This window comes from Trichoderma virens (genome assembly GCF_000170995.1).
Source record: "Trichoderma virens Gv29-8 chromosome Unknown TRIVIscaffold_89, whole genome shotgun sequence".
NCBI classification, from domain to species: Eukaryota; Fungi; Ascomycota; class Sordariomycetes; order Hypocreales; family Hypocreaceae; genus Trichoderma; species Trichoderma virens.
Genome location: NW_014013660.1, coordinates 183,517 through 199,541, shown reverse-complemented (window position 1 = coordinate 199,541; position 16,025 = coordinate 183,517). Strand labels below are relative to the sequence as shown.

The window sequence follows — 16,025 nt, the reverse complement described above, 5'->3', positions numbered from 1 at the left end:
GACGATTGGGACGACACGCAGATCATTGAATCAATCAACGGCTCCAGACCGGCATGCGCAATCCACTTCTGCACACAAACGTATGATGCACCAAGAGGCCACTTGCTCTGCCGTCGTACGTTTTGCGCGCGTGATTTCCCGCATGCCTGTTCTTCTGCGACAAAAGACCATCGACGAGGCGCCTCCTTCATTTCCAGTATGCATGCTGCCGCCGAGGCGAAATCCCAATCTCAGCGCCGACTTCTCCCGGATTACACAGGGCCGAAGCGGAGACGGTATGGGGGGAATAAAGGGACACGGAGTAACTGGGTGAGCGCGAGGAGAAGAGAGGGAATAGTAATGGTGCCTCGAGGTAAGCAAAGTGGCGGCCATGACTTACACGGATCATATCCAAGCACCATGGGGCAAGACACAATTTGGCAAGCTTCAAGAGAGCCACTCTGCTTTGCTCTGCGTGGGGCGGATGAATTTCTAGCCTCCGCACTCCTTCTACGGAGCCCGAAATGAGCAACATGTGCGCTTACGAGCAGCATTGTCGACACAGGCGGCATCGAGGCGAATCTGCCCTTACGCGAGCACACAGCACCGCTGACGATGGGTGATGGTATTGGGCTGCAACGGTGAGCGATGCCGCCTGCCTCCACTCTCCTTGTCGGCGATTACTAGTACGATGACGGTCTGCTGCAGCTTCACCCCAAACCCCCGCGACGATCCTCTCAGATAACCCCTGAGACCCAATACTAGCCGTCTGGCCTACGGATGTCATGGGCGATGGGCGATGAGCGAAGAGTGGTCCAACCGTGCCAATCGCCAAGAGCGCTGCCACAAGCAAAAATTCTCATGTTACGGTACTCTACCCAAGCCTTTGATACGAGCTACAGGAGCAAGTCTGGCGGTACGAAACGAGAATAAGGCACGCAAAGGGCTCCATACATGGCAAGGTGCTTCTTGCTTTAGCATCTCCCGCGCTACCAGATCCACCAAGACCAGCTCCATCATCCTACATCTTGGATCAGACATCTTATCCAGCTATCGCCCCTCCAGCCACAAGCGATCCTGGTCGTCGGGAACTTTACGAACGCTCCGTGCAGGTACTAGTTGTGTAGTCTCTCGATGAAACTCCTGCAAGTTTGCGGCGTGCACCATGTGCTCAAAAGGGGGGGGCCAAGGCAGAGGCGGCCGCAGTCCTTGTTTCTGGGTATTATGGTACATATCTAATCTTTATTTTTTTTTTCCCCTCGATGGCTCTCATACGCGCACTCCTCCTATCCCCCAGGACGGCGGGACCACGTGCCACATACATGATATACGAGCACTGCACACACAACATTTGGCCATCATCAATGCGAAAAGCACGAGCGTTTCGTACTCTGTGCCTCTGCATACCCGGTTACCCTTTTCCCTGTTCAAATTACCTCTTCAGGGACCAATTTTACAGGATGCACCGCTCCATGCTTTCGTACTGCGTGCGTGTCTGTACAACCTTTAGTCCGAACGGAAACACACACAACGCCGATGACAGGTACGGAATATCAAGGCTAGAGGTGGTGTAACTAGGTTCCGCGGTGATGGGAAAACTTCTCAAGAGATGGACCAGGGTGGCCGCGGCACCGCATTGGCTGCCGGCACAGGAAGGCTAAGCCACTAGCAGCAAACCCCAACCAGAAGATTGCTAATGGCCTGCCTGCGGATCACAGCCGGTTTGTGCAAGGCGACTTGCGAATGGGATCGAATGCCGACTACTGCTTGTATGCGGAAGCGGGTGGTGGGTGCAGCTCTGTATCGTCATGGCCTGGCACAGTAAAACATGCTTATGGAGCATCATGCTGTTGCTTGGCGGGCCATTACTCAAATGTCGATTGATAGTCTGACGCCTCGTGTCAAGCAGCACTCCATGACAGTCAGCGCCACGGATAATACCTCGACTGCTGCTCGTCCTCCGAGGCACGGAGATGTATGTGCTGCGAAGTGCCACTTGATATCGATGCCACTTTTACCGGCAAGGGGCTGCATATTTGCCGATGAGAGCCTGATGCTAGATTGCAGGCACAACGGGAAAAGGACTGCTTTTTCCGAACAAGTAGCTTGCGGTCGAGGACGTCGTCTCATTCATGCTTCTTTCACCCCGTGAACGTGTCGGAAAGGTTCCGCAACTTCTACGAGCACGACTAACAGGACTCGAGGCGTTGCGATTGGGCATGCACAGAGGCTTTTCGCAGGCTAAACGAGGCGCGGTGCCGTCTAATGTGCGGTACGAGCCTTGGGGCGCTGCCGAAAAAAGATGACACGACAATATCGAATCGGGATTATACAGGTACGACAACATGTACTTGGCCGTTGCCATTATTAATGCGCAGCGCACAAGTCCCGACATTGCACTCGCTCTACTACTACCTAGAGGCAGTAGACGCGGGCCTTGGCTCATGTTGGACATACATACATATGTACGAGTGCCCCATGCGTCCCTACAATTTCAAGTACAGGTACGAATACGCCAAGGCGTGCAGCTGCCGGCATGTAAGTACAGGTGAAGATGTGATGATGAATGGTCACAGTTGCATTATTTAACCCGTGTCCATTTTCTGGGCCATGCCGGTCGCAGCCCAGCCCAATTTCACACGGCATGCTGCTAGTTAATTTCGAGCGTCGTCCTTCTCTCTCTCTCTCTCTCTTTCTCTCCCTCTTCCTCTTCCTCTCCCTATCTCCCTCGCTCCCTCGCTCCCTCGCTCTCTTGCGTACTCCATATTTTCGTACCGTCTGCCTCACTCATCATCTCTCGCCATCGCTTATCATCTTTCAGAAACGTGTCAACCAACGACCAATAATTTCACTGTATCGAATACTCCGTCATCCCGTACCGGTACCTACCCGCAGACGCAATAAACCCCACCTCCTCTACCCGAGCATCCTCGTCTTTTGCCCTGGATTTGGCTCCACTGCTCCAACATGGAACCACTGCAAAAGGTACAGAGTACAGGAACAGGCGCGGGTACTAAGGTCATGTTGGTGCTCTGACCCCACCATCTAGTAACCACATATCTGTAATTAATTAGATCGCTGGCGATGCCCTTGCCCATGTATGCTTACAGGTACTACCTTATTTTGTAGTAGTGGTCATGCTCTGCCGTCGTACAGGTACTGGCAAGGTACGGAGCACGGAATACGGAGCCGCCCTCTATTTCCTCCGCAGTCACCCGCCTATTTGCTGGCAAATCATGTGCAGTCATGGTTGACGACTCGAAATTGGCAATATACTGTTCTTGTACAATGCCTCGCAGCTGACGAGCTGCTCTGCTCTGCTCCGTCCTGGCCTGGCCTGGCCTAACCCTGCTCCCTCCATGTAAGTGCGGCAAAGGCCATGTCTGGTCCATATCAAATGTGCTAACTTACGGAGTACATGGCCTGGGCTAGGTTTATTAGTGCCTCACCTTGATGCTCGGGCTTGAGCCTCGGCTCAAAAGCAAGTTCAAGTCAGATATGCTATTGCTCCAAGTCATCATTTAGAAGCAATGACGAGTTGGTCGACCCTTTTTTTTTTCCAACTTGTCTTTCGATGCGTATTTCGCATGTTCCTTCGAATGCTCCGGAAGCACTTGGGCCTCTCTAGTCCTGAATCCGTCTAGCCCTCTCTCCAGCATCTTGGCATCGCCCGGGACGAATGACTTTGCGCTCTCCGTATTTCGTACATGCCGGCACAACTCCCAGGTGCACCCCCTTTCCGCCAAGGAGGCTGTTCTGGCCTGGAGGAGCCGAATCTGGCTGGACCAAAGTCTCAATCCTACGCGGCTACACCTTCAATATCTTCCGGAGCTGTGTGCTGTCTCGACGTTGCATTCTTCAGCTGCCTCCTCTGGACGTGGGCGCCATCCAGCTCAGGGCTGGTCGGGGATCCGCAAGGGTTACCACCCGGTAATGTGCTGCCGTCGTATTGAGATGGGTGAGCACATGTGGATGGAGCACAAGTACAAGTACGAGTACCTGCCTCCAACCCTGAGGTCATCATGGCCACGGCCAGGATTCATGTTAGATAGGCGGCTCATCTGCTTTGCCAGATACGGGCTGGCGCCGCTGGAATAGGCAAGCACAACGGGGGCCAAGCTGCAAGGGAAGCAAATTTTGGGGCTGGCAATCCTCCAGCTTGTTCTCCTCTACTGTACTTCCTCCCTGGTACAGTACCAGGACGAGTACCGTGACTGGAATAAACAAACCCCCTCCACTCTCTTTTCAGGCCTCGACAATCTCTCCTCTTCGCCCCTGATGCCTGACGCCTGACGCCATTGCGATGCAAAATAGCTGCGACCTCGCCGTAAACCTCCTCTTCCGGCCGGCGACTGATTCAGATTGCTCTCCGCCAACCCAGCACCGCGATCTGCGCAAAGGCATACGAGTGCTCACTCGTACTCACTCGTACAAGCACTCCGTTTCTCAAGCTAGCTGCCGCGAACTACTCTAGGTAGACGGCAGCTCGTGACCACTTTTTGTTTTGCTCTCTGGCTCGCGGCAGCCAACCCCCGGAGTGCGATTGCCTCTCCGCCTCGTACACTCTCTCGCTGCCTTTTTTTTCTTTTTTTTTTCCCTTATGCTTTTTCGACGGGACTCAAACCCGCGGGTGATGGCAAATTTGCCGTGGGGTGCCATCCAAAATTACAGAATCCGCACTGCCATGGAAAAAGAAAGCAAGAGGGAAAAAAGAAAAACGCCGATGGCCACACATTGCGGGACCCGGTGTCACGAGAGACACTTGCGGCTGTCAGTTCTCAGATGGCTCGACGGTCAGGCGGTCGCTTTGACGAGTGTATGAAAAAGCAAAATTTGGCTTGCTCAGCTTGGCCAGGGGAACCCAGCCAGAGCGCTATTGACAAAGCGGATCCCCTTTTCTCCCTCCACTCGGCAAACTGCACACGACGGTATGTTTCCCATGGTGAGCCGCTATACTGTATGGCATTCTGGTTTAGTCAGAGGTTGCCTACAGGTATGTGCTCTTTGTTCCGTGTTGCAGGGCAAAATTCACCACAGCCATGCTGTAGCATTTCGTTGCCGCAACTGCTGTAACATATGACGACTCTGATGAGCTGACAATGGTTTGTCTTTTTATTTTTTTTAAACTAGTTAAGCACAGACACCGATTTCCCCCCCTTGGATACGTCTCCGAGCCGGGTCGACATCTGATTTCTTTTGATTCATATTGCCAGTTTCGTCCCGTGCTAGCGGTCGTTGAAATTAAACACCGGTCTGTCATATCGTGAAAGCCGTGCAACATCTGACAAAGCCTACTTACTTGGATGGCGAGTCAAACCCAGGAGATACCAGCCACCGTCCCAGGCGTCTCTGCAAGACAAATAACCTTTCGTCCTTGTTTTTTTCCGTACGCGCTCCTGGCTCATGAAATCCAGCATTCTGTACCTGGAGAACAGACGACCCTCACCCCATGCTCTCGCACCCCACTTGATCATCTCAGCGGCTGCAAAGGCTAGTGGGGTCATAGCTAGCAAAACTACCTTGTAGTTGAACTTTTGCCCCGGCCTGGGCTGGAAGTTTCCTTGGAATTACGGATACTCTATACCGAAATGCGTACTATACTACAAGTGCAGGCATGTGTGGAGTACTACATGGAAATGCTAAACTACTGGGAAATAGTGCAAACGGTCGTCTGGTTGCAGCTCCTAGAGAAATTCTAGATTGAGTTGCTAGTGGCCAAGCGTGAGAGCGTTTAGGAGGGGATCCCTTCGTATTCAAGGGATTCAACCAATGCCAAAGGAAATGAATCAACCTCTTGCCTGGCAGTAGTGCTGCCAAGTTATAGGTTACGGAGCCCCAGACGCTCTGTCGAAACAGAGTTTCAACCTGCTTCTATTACAATAGTATGATGTATGCCGCATCAAAGAGGTGCCCAGACATGTCCGTGTTGTCCGTGCCACTGAGCTTTTGCAGGGTGGTTGTGCATATTAAATGCAACCGGGGGAGGGTGTTAGGTTCTGAATGACAAGTTAATGCACATTGGTGACTCCTAAACGCCTCTCTTTTCGCCCTCGATTCAAACATGGATGGCAGCATTGGTTTGAAACCCCCTATTGGACAAGCATTCGAGCCTCGCAACCTACGAGAGCCTTGACTTGTGGCGCGAAAGATTACCAGCCGGCTGGCGGAACAAGGGCAATCCAAGTATACTAAATTGCTCTCCCGTTAGAATCCCGTGTCACCTAAAGTCCTAACCCCCCTATGGCAGAGTCCAAAGCCGTGCTTCTCAAACTAGGACCAAAGAGCTTCACAAGAATGCAATGGCCCAAGCTGGATTATCAAAGCGGAGCTTCCATTGACCAGGGGATAAGATCGGCCAAGCCACCGGCGGAAGCATGTCTCACATTTCACCAGCGGGAGGAGTATCAAACCACATTTTAAAGCCGTACCATGACAGGGCAACCCCCTCGAAGAGCTTCCTTAGCGCCTAGGAAGTGATTGGATGAAGCGGTCAGTTAGTTGCCCGAGGAAACGATGACCTACGCACCCGGCAATGCTGCATGCTGCCATCACAGTTAACCGCAGCCGTCTTATTGGGCTAAGCAGGCATTCCCCGTCTTCACATCTTACGTTTGAAATATACAAAGTGGTGCCTCCTGCGGAGCCGATATGGACTCGAAATCACCGCCGCGGTCCCCATTTGCTGGACCAGATAGCTACGGTGAAAGGTATTGGAGAGTGAACTGAGACCACCAACCCGTGGCTACGCAAAGGCCATATGCTACAAGCCAATCGCCGACGTGACTCTAATTCGGGGGCCAAGCCAAATCTCGCCATTGACAAGGTGTGCATATATGCCCAGCCCTCGTGACCGGACCTCGCTGTCCACTTGTCTTATTCTGCTAGACAGGCCCTGTCCGGGGGGGGGCGTGAGATGGGAACAGCTTTCTGAGGATTTGTTCCCAGTGTCACTGATTTGTCGCAGCCAGACGGCTTACTGTTGCCAAGGTGCCACTGTTTTGGTCTGGTTGATAGGCCATTTCGACTTGTTGGGCCGGTTGTTTTGATACATGCGTCTTGAGAGGCGCTTGACTTATAGCCCGCCGACTGCTAACCACAACGGTCAATATCCCTTGTGTGGCTAATATAGAATCTGCAGTAGCCTTCCACTCCTGCTGTCGCTTTGCGGATCTTTGATGGGCGTATAAGGCATACTTTCAATTGGTATGGATGGAGTCCGTCTTCATGTGTCGACGCAGGTGCCAGACCCCGGCTGCATGAAGATACACCACGCTTGGCTTCCTCCTCTCTCTCTCTCCACCTCGGCGAGTCCTGCCACCGGTCACAATTCATCTGAGCGGCTATTAGGTCATGGCTTCGAGCTGCAAGGAACCTCGCGACAGGTTACCGTTGGTAGTTAGCATCTCCTTCCTGTCGTTTATCTTTGACGGCCTGACCGGTGAAAAGCATGGCGTTGAAAAGGAGCCCTTTTTCTACAGCATTCGAAAGAGGCAAGGCTATCCGGTTAAACTGGAACCCGTCAAGATGCCCTGCTCTGCAGACATCTCCTTGCCGGACGCATATAGCTCAAGACACCTGGACCAATGAAAAGCCAATGGCCACGACCTATCAGGCTACGCCAAACTCTCTTGACCAGACGTGCTTTTGCTATGCCTAAACTTGTTCCCCCACTTCAAACTGAGAGGGAGAAAGGAGAGAGAAGGAGACAGAGAGAGACTTGGAAAGGGAAAAAAAAAAAGTCGCACCATGGATGGGGTGCTGGCACGTTCTGTGACGTGTCGACGGCGGCTAGGACATGACAAAATGCAGCTTGCCAGACCACAGCTAGTAGCACGCACAGGTCATCATTTCGTGCCATACTTGGTACACACCGGAGCTCAGTTAGCAGGTTTCACTGCGTCACTGGCAGCCAAGCCGGCACGAAGCAATATCGGCAGCCCGCGGGCTGTGGTTTGTCAATTGAGTTGATGGTGGAGGACTCGTACTCGGCTGCCTGCGTGTCCGGCCACCGACCGTCGGCAGTGCAACGCTTGGTCCATTCCGTGTCTCCCAGACCATGTTTTACCGCGACGTTTACTCCGTACACCTTGAGGCACAGGTCTGCCGACGGTGAATAGCCCGGCGTTGCGGCTTGTTCCTAGGAGCACTGCGGAAACAGCCGCATCCGAGCTGGCAGAAGGGGGGGTCGCCCAATCGCCTGCGTCGGTCAACAGCGTCGTGATATCGTAGTAGCAGCCCTTGCTCCGATGCCACTAGCCGCGTCGGCGCAGATAAAAAAAAAAAGAGCACAAGAACGAAGCAAAGAAGAAGGAGACGAATCAAGTCCGAAGGCCTGAAGCGGGTTGGTCAGCGGAGAGCGATGCAGCCAATTGGTTCGCTACTGGATCGTGACGGTTTGCGACCAATTTCCGGGAGCCTCCCGCGCTCAGCGGCCGCACTACTGCGCGGGCAGGCCATTCTTCATGCTCTTTTCTTCTAATTTTTTTTTTCCCCGAGATGGTGACATTTTTCTTTTTCACGCGGCGACGTTTCGCTAGTTTGCAACAAGTTGGCAGCAGAATCTGCGTCTACCCTTGACGGTGGTGTGGATGGAATAGAAAAGAGGACGAGGAGGGGGGGGGGGGGGGCATGCCATCTTCAGCAGGGCCGACGTTAGAGCTGCATGGCCTGTTACACCATGGATGAAGCGTGGCTACACCCGTGTGCCATTCCCGAGGAGGATTTAAGGCTTTTTTTACAAAGTGTTGGTAGCCCGAAAGGAAAGGATCGTTGGAGTGTGTGTGCTGGGAGAGGAGAAACTGCGTTTTTCTTACACAGCATCCTTCAGTCTGCCGTCTCAGGCATATGCATACGCATACGCATACGCATACGCCCTGGCCAATCAACAAGATTTCAACTTCACAGCAGACAACATGCACAAGAACGCAGTGGATGGTATGTGACGCAGGCAATGCATGGCCTAAGGCCTTTGATATCAATTTGATGTTTTTGCCAAGACGGCAAACGAAGACTGTCTTCCTCCAAACGCCCCCCCTCCCCTCCCAAAGAAAATAAAATAAAAAATATATTCGTCTTCGCCGAGAAGACTTTCCCCCGATAATCCAATGGGGGCATATAGATGCGTTTTTCTATAATGCATGAGCCCCCTCTAGCCCGAAATATCTAAGATGAACCAAACGAGGGACGCCGTTTCCATAACGCTAACGAGGAGGGAATACACGCTCTCTCTCTCTCTCTCTTCCCAAGACTCTCTAAGAGGTTTCCGAAAAAGGGGAATAAAGGAAACCAAATTGACAAAGAAAAGAAAAGGCCGCTGAATAAAAATGTCATCTTTCTGTTTAACCGCTGAGTTGGAAAAACCAAAAACAAATCAAAAAAGGATGAAAATATCCTCCAGGTTTCTGTGAAATGTGAAGTAAGAAAAAAAAAAAACAAGGGAGGCCCGTGTTTTGGGTGCCAGCGTCATCTTACGGCCATTACCGTAACACCTTTTCAACCTTGACAAGCAGCTTGCCGCCCACGATTTCGTTGCCCTTCATGTCGTAGAGGCGGATGAAGCGGTAGCCTCGCTGCAGCCGGTCAAGGCGGATGCATGCCCAGGCGAGACACGGTGAACTAACGGTGTGCGAGTTGTCCTCAATTTTGAGTCTATTTTGTTTCCTGGTTAGCCTTCTTTCTTTTTTCTCCTTTTTAAAAGCTTGGTCTTGTCATTCTCGGCCGTAAGCTGTGATACCACCGGGGGGAAGGGCGGCGGTTGAACGGGGGGGGAGGCACTTTGCTTTCAAGCAGCTTGTCTATGAGGTAAAAATGCAGCTAAAATAAACTAAGGGGTATCTGGTGCGGCCAGCCAGCCAAGAGCTAGTAGCTAGCAAATGCAAGCCACGGACACCAACGAGAATATAGCTCCTATTGCTGGTAACCTCCCGACGGTAACTTGCCGCGAGGCCAAAAAGGTAGAAAGGGGGGAAGGGGAGGGAACGGTTGCGCAAACGGGACCCGAGAAGCTGGATCCGAAGCGCTACTCTCACACTCGCGCACACACACGAGAGCTTTGGACAGCAACAGGAAGGGGGGAAAGATACGATGTGACGCGAGCCTAGAGACCGGAATCAGAGAGGCTCTCCCCCGACCACTTGGTCGATTTTGCCAGCTGCCGCCCAAAGCATCACGTCGTACTTGTCCAACATGTAGCTCAACAGCAGCTATCCTGTGGCACAAAGAGTCCTCTGTTGCGCAAAAACCCGGGTCAAGGAGAAGGGAAGAAGGGGAGTTGACAGAGGAGGGGGAAAAGAAAAAAAATTTGATTGCAGAAACTCACCGAATGAAACTCAACTCCTCCACCACCATGGGGATGTTGAGAAACTGCAACTTGTCGCCGGCGTTCTTGTGATGCGAGTTGGACATGAATATGGGGTTGGATGACTTGGCCGCCTTTGTGTGCTGCTTGTAGGAGTGCTCATGGCCGTCCTTGTCGTCCTCACCAATATGCAGCTCGGCCTTGATGATGGGACGGAGGGCGCTCGTGTCCTCGCCATCCTCGGGCGGAATGTTGCGGCCGGCGAAGAAGGTGATGGTGAGGTCCAGCGTGTGCTTGGCAGCGTGGTCCAGCGTGACGCTGGCCTTGTCGGCGCCCTGGTACGCCGCGGGCTTCAGGACCCAGCCGTCCTCGCCGGCAAACATGGCCTCGTTGAGCATCATGCCCTCGTCCATGTTCTGCCAGTTCATGGCCACCATCTGGACGCCTCTGCGCCAAAACAGGCTCGGGTCCGGGTTGGAGCTGTTGATCCTCCGGCCGGCCGGGAAGGCCCTCATGAAGAAGTTCTTGTTGTGCGTGAAGACCTCGCGCGGGAACTTCTCGTGCAGGTCCAGAATCCTGTCCTCGCTGATGGAGAAGATGTGGGTGGGCTGTTTCGCCTGAGGGGTGCTGAGGCTCTTGAACCGCTCGCTGCGGGTGTAGACGGCGAGGTCGCTCAAGGGCTTGCATATCGTCACCTTGCCGTTCTCATCCTGCTGGGGTAGGGCTCCGGCCGGCGAAGAGGCGGCTGGGCGGAGACGAGGGGGGGCGTGCTCGTCGTCGGAGGTCGAGCCGTCGTCTTCTGTCTGCAAAACGGGCAGGGAAGCCGTGACGTCGTGCTGGTTGTTGATCTTGGCGACTGCTCGCTTGACTTTGACCATGATTTTGCGCCGGAGGTCGTCCAATGTGGGTACTCTGAACTTGGGATCGCAGCCTTCATAGGGCTGTTGGACAAGCATATCTCCCCAGACCTCTATCATGATTCTTGCCATGACCTCTTGCTGGTTGTGATCCGCGTGAACCTCCAAGCTGATGATGATGGGCAGGTCGTTGCCGTGAGCAAACGCATGATCCCGGATCGTTTCGCACACCTCGCGGAAGCCACACGGAGTGGTAAATGTCCAGCCGTGGGTGACAATGGGCTCTCCCGGAGGCAGAGAGTGACGAGTCCTAGACAGGCGGGGGACCTCTAACTTTTCGCTGGAGACATTGGCCACCGGAGCAAGGTAGACGTTGCTGGATCTTGACGATGTGTCGTCGGTCATGGTTCTGCTATGGGTGCTGGTGCTTCTTGAGCGTCCGTTGCCGCTGGAGTTTCCGAGGTAACCTTTCGCAGTGCCCTTGGCGGATTCAAGCTTGTCTTCCATCTTTTCGATTACGGCAGCGGCCGCATAGGGAAGAGAGCTTCCAGAAATACCAGAAATGGCCCTCGAGTGGCCGTTGCCAGATGGGGATTTGGATCTGCCATTGACCAGAACATCGTCGCCGTTCCAGACGTCGATTTCGATGCAACGGCCGCCTCTCTTTAGGACCTAGATGAGATAGCCGGTCAGTATCACAGTACACACACTAAGCCCGTCCCCATTCGCCTCTGTACAGCCTCATGAAGCATATTGATACGTACATTCATGTAGGCCTCTGGAGAGGTTTTGGATGCCAATTGGTTGCCGCTGATGTAAGTATTATGGCTGCTGTTGATGAAGTAGTTGGTGATGGGTTTCGAGTAGTCCTTTTGTGACGGCTTCCGAATGGCGTCCCAACGATACTCGTGTGCCAAGACGTAGAGAAACTGTCCCAACGTGTATGTTTCCTTATCCAGCTGGACAATGACCTCGCCCTGAATCTCCATAATGAATTTGATGAATGCCTCTTTCGATAACTCAGGGTCGTCCTTTCGTAGATCGTCGTATACACTCTCTAGAATAGTAATCATATCGGGCGTCATGGAATGCTCGCGGGTCAGGGTGTTGACGCGCGAAAGGGTCGGTTCGCCATCGCCGAGCCTTATCGGGGAGATCATTGTGGCGTTCTTGATCATTCGCTTGAGGGCATCGAGACTCGGGTCGAAGATGGAAAAGGTGCGGGCCCGCCGTGGCTTTGGCGGCTTCTCGTCCGTCTTTGAACGACGGCGCTGGAGGGTTGGCCATGTGTTAGCGTGGTGACTTGTCTTGCGCATAGCACTGTAGACAGAGAGGGATAGACAGAGAATAGGAGTTGCTGATATATTTGGAAAGAAAAAGGGAAAACAATATCAAGATTAGTTGGAGACTTACAAAGAGCCCGCAGGAGAGAGACATGGTAGCTGGCTGGGGGTGGTGGGGGAGGAAGACAAGGACGAGAAGCGAGATACTACCGCTGTCGCTGTCGCTATCGTGGTGAGGAGCGCATGAGAGGCGAGCAAAAGCCAGCCGCTCTCGGAAGGCGGACAAGGAACGAGAGGGTTTGGGCGAAATGTGATGAGGGGCTTCAGAGGATCAAGACGTCGGCGGAGGATGACGGTGTTGAGATGGGATTTTCAATAATTTTTTTTTCCCTTGCTGCCCTTGGGGTGGATAAGCTGCCCGGCGTTTGTCGTGTGTTCTCGTCTTGTCTTGTCTTATATAAGGCGGCTCTCGATTCCCGTTCTGGATCAGCTGTGTAACCGCAGGGATTTTTTTTAATTTTTTTGGTTTCTATCTTGTGCGCGAGTCTGTCAATCACTCCGGTCGTCTGCAAAGGCACAATATCGACGCAAGAATGCAGGTTTCGAGAGAGGGATGAAGGAAGCGAGAGAGGGTAAAACGAAACGAGCTGGTGAGAGAGGAATCGGGTCAGCTTCTTAATTTAGGTGCCGCTACTAGCAAAGCTCACTAGCAGAGGTCTGGTGCTATTTCAGCTGCCAATGGTTCTCGTTTGGGTAAGCTGGCGGAGGGTCCCCTCTTCGCTGGGACTGGGACGGTAAGGGTCTGGGACTACGTACTTCTAGTACTTGTGCATGTGCAGTGAGTCGGCAGCAGCACCTTGTCACTTTCGTACGAGCACTCGTACTGCACTGTGCAGTAAGGGCCACTGGCAATGTGCCGTGTACTGACAGCTTCTCCCTGGGGGGGCTTTGCTGGGGGACGGCGTTCCGGGGAGGGTCTTTAGTGGAGCGGTTTGGATCCAGGCATTTGCAGTCATCAATTTGGCAGAGAGAGAGAGAGAGGCTGGGCTGGGCTTCTCGGGGCGGCTCGACGGCGCGCACCGTGCGAGGGCAGCGCCTTGTTGCCTTGTTGAGCCTCAAGTTTCGGGCTGCGGCGCTGTGGCGGACGGGGAGGGCGCACAGTGCGAGGACGGCCATGGCGAGACCCAAGCGGCAGAAGCGACCTGACTCGAACATCGTCTCTTTCGCCTGGGCTTGTCTGGTGTCTTGCTTTTCTGCATGGGGCGGGACCGTGTTGTGCTGCTTAGAGCTTAGAGGGGCGCGTGCACAGCCCTACTCAAGGCCAGTCGCCATCGCCGAGGGCCATTCGAGGTTCCCACTTTGCTGTCTGAACCAAGTGCCTCCCGTTTGTGCTGTTCCCGTGTCCAGCCTGTGAGGAGCCTGTGAGAACGAGGGAAAGAGGCTTTGCTGTGCTTCTGCGTTGCTGTCTGAAATGCGGTCGCCGGTGATTGGGCGCTGGGTCGAGTGAGGCTGGCGGTAGCGGAGATGCCGTCGGATGCGAGCAACGGGATTGGAGGGGAGTCAGAATGAGAGGGACAGCCAGGCCAGGGTACGTACCATCAGTCGTTTGGCAGGGCTGGACCCGGGTTGGTTGGTTGGTTGGTTGCCGTGTCTGGCTGGCTGGCTTGATAGGGCGAGATGAGATGGCCATGTTTTGCGGATGATGAATGATCTGTCTGGACAAGAGCACCTGCAAGGCGCAACTGGGGATGGTGCTTGTTCCCAGCATGCCGCCCTACTCCAGATACAGCAGTAGTCGGATCCGACTTGGGCACCAAAATCACACAAAGTGACACGATTCTACGAGTCTCGCAAGCAGGGCTATCGGGGAGGGATTCCCAATGCAACCTTTGCGATGCATGTGTGGTGAGGCTAGGTTGCTTTGGACCGATGCCAGCTGAAAAAGTGGTGGCCTGGTGGCCTCGTAGGGCGGAGATAATGCCTTGGGCAGATTTTGGACGGAGCAGGACAGCAAGTAATTGGTCCAGGTCTCGTCTTGTTCTTGTTTCATGGCTTGGCCAAGTCTAGGTACCTGTTCATTTCTTTCATTCATTCATGCAAATGAAGGGGATGACGGTGATGAATGTCAATGGCAATGTCAATGTCAACATCAACACGTTGGGTGGTTGTCAACATCGCCATCGCCGTCAAGTGAAGTGACGCTGTCCAATAATTTTTTAAGGTTGTCCAAGCCTCCCAGCGCTGCGGCTCGGGGCGTGGCACCGTTGCTGGTGGTGCTTCTCGCCTGGGGCTAGTGGGGCAGCGCCAGTGAGGTCACCCACTGTGAATAGCGTCATCTGCTCTTGCATTCATTCATTCCTGCTTCTGCCCCTTCTGCGTCTCTCATCAAACTTCTTCTTCTCTTTGTTATGCCTCGATTGTGCCCGCAGACGGGACACAAGACACAACAACTAAACTCAGCCACCCTCTCACGCCGCATCAGCAGCCCCTTCGCCTATTCATTCGTTCGGTCTGCCCAAACGGGCGTCAAGCACAACGGCAAAGGCTCGCCTTGAAGAATCCTGCGGGGCGCGGCGTGCAATCGAAAAAGCACGCATTCGCCAAGATGGGTGACCGGCATGAGGCGCAGGTCAGATCGTGGGGGTTTGGCAGCGTTTTTACCTGGAGTGACGGCCCGTAAGTCGAACCAGAGCATCGATTCTTTTGCATGCCCAGGTGTCAGTCGTCGTGACTGGTTGATACGCGTATTAGCCGGATATCTAGTGCTGGTAATAGTCTGCTGCACGAACATCATGCTGTTGTCTTCATGTGGTTCCCTTTGTAATGCTTCCAGTGCCATTGAGCGGCTGCATCACGTTCATTCAAATGATCAGTTGATGGCGTTGTCTTGTTCCCTCCTCACTTCGTTGTTCGGCCTCTACGGAAGCATCTCTTCATGTTCCATCGCCAGCAGGTCAAATGGTGGCTGTGTGCTCGGTCGCTAATGCGCTGCTGCAGAAACTCTCACTACCCTCCCCACTCGCATGGCGGGCTGACAACGCATCTGATTGTCGAGGGCGAGATGACACTGTGGTATCCTAACGAGGCGGATCGTAACAAGGTGACTTATGGCGTCGGCTCCAGGGTGGACGTGGAGGCTGGGCGAGTGCATGAGGTTTGGATTGGGAGTCAAGGTTGCACGTATGTGATTGGAGAATGAGCTTCGGCGACTTGGAGGGGATTGAGTGTGCAACGCCACTCACTCAGCTTGGGAGCAGAAGATTTGAGACATGCAGATAGCATTTAGTCCCATTTACGAATGCCGCCGTCATGGTGAGAGCCGAGATGATACAGGTTGCTGAATGAAGTGGCCAGAGGCATTGAATGGCTCTGTCTTTGTTGTATAAACGCCACGTGCTTTGGGTGCATCAACACTTCAATTGCTGAGTAAAACCACACTAATAACGATGCATTATGTAGAATCAGAATGAGACTATGGCAAGAGTCGAACTGACAGCTAGATCGAAACCAGCATTATTCATGCAAGCAATTGGTAATGCAAAAAGCGAAATCATTACATCACGTCATAGGGCAAAGAATAAAAGTGCCAAGATGCACGTGAAAGAAAAC

General features: G+C 53.3%; 3 protein-coding genes across 3 annotated transcripts; 2 read left to right on the top strand and 1 right to left on the bottom strand.

Annotated features, from left to right (window-relative positions):
- Positions 1-1,807: 1,807 nt before the first annotated feature.
- Positions 1,808-4,077, top strand: TRIVIDRAFT_65919 (uncharacterized protein; the record flags this gene model as incomplete). Its single annotated transcript, XM_014095684.1, has 8 exons — positions 1,808-1,954; positions 2,085-2,251; positions 2,315-2,444; positions 2,484-2,517; positions 3,054-3,077; positions 3,136-3,146; positions 3,279-3,336; positions 3,632-4,077. The coding sequence occupies 8 exons, from the start codon at positions 1,808-1,810 to the stop codon at positions 4,075-4,077; spliced, it is 1,017 nt and encodes a 338-aa protein (XP_013951159.1).
- A 5,378-nt stretch (positions 4,078-9,455) lies between these two features.
- On the bottom strand, positions 9,456-12,570 carry TRIVIDRAFT_205577 (putative phospholipase C; the record flags this gene model as incomplete). Its single annotated transcript, XM_014095683.1, has 5 exons — positions 9,456-9,627; positions 10,022-10,186; positions 10,298-11,805; positions 11,898-12,404; positions 12,547-12,570. The coding sequence occupies 5 exons, from the start codon at positions 12,568-12,570 to the stop codon at positions 9,456-9,458; spliced, it is 2,376 nt and encodes a 791-aa protein (XP_013951158.1).
- A 2,451-nt stretch (positions 12,571-15,021) lies between these two features.
- Positions 15,022-15,615, top strand: TRIVIDRAFT_42615 (uncharacterized protein; the record flags this gene model as incomplete). Its single annotated transcript, XM_014095682.1, has 2 exons — positions 15,022-15,092; positions 15,414-15,615. 2 exons carry the CDS (start codon positions 15,022-15,024, stop codon positions 15,613-15,615), a joined length of 273 nt encoding a protein of 90 aa, XP_013951157.1.
- Positions 15,616-16,025: the final 410 nt, after the last annotated feature.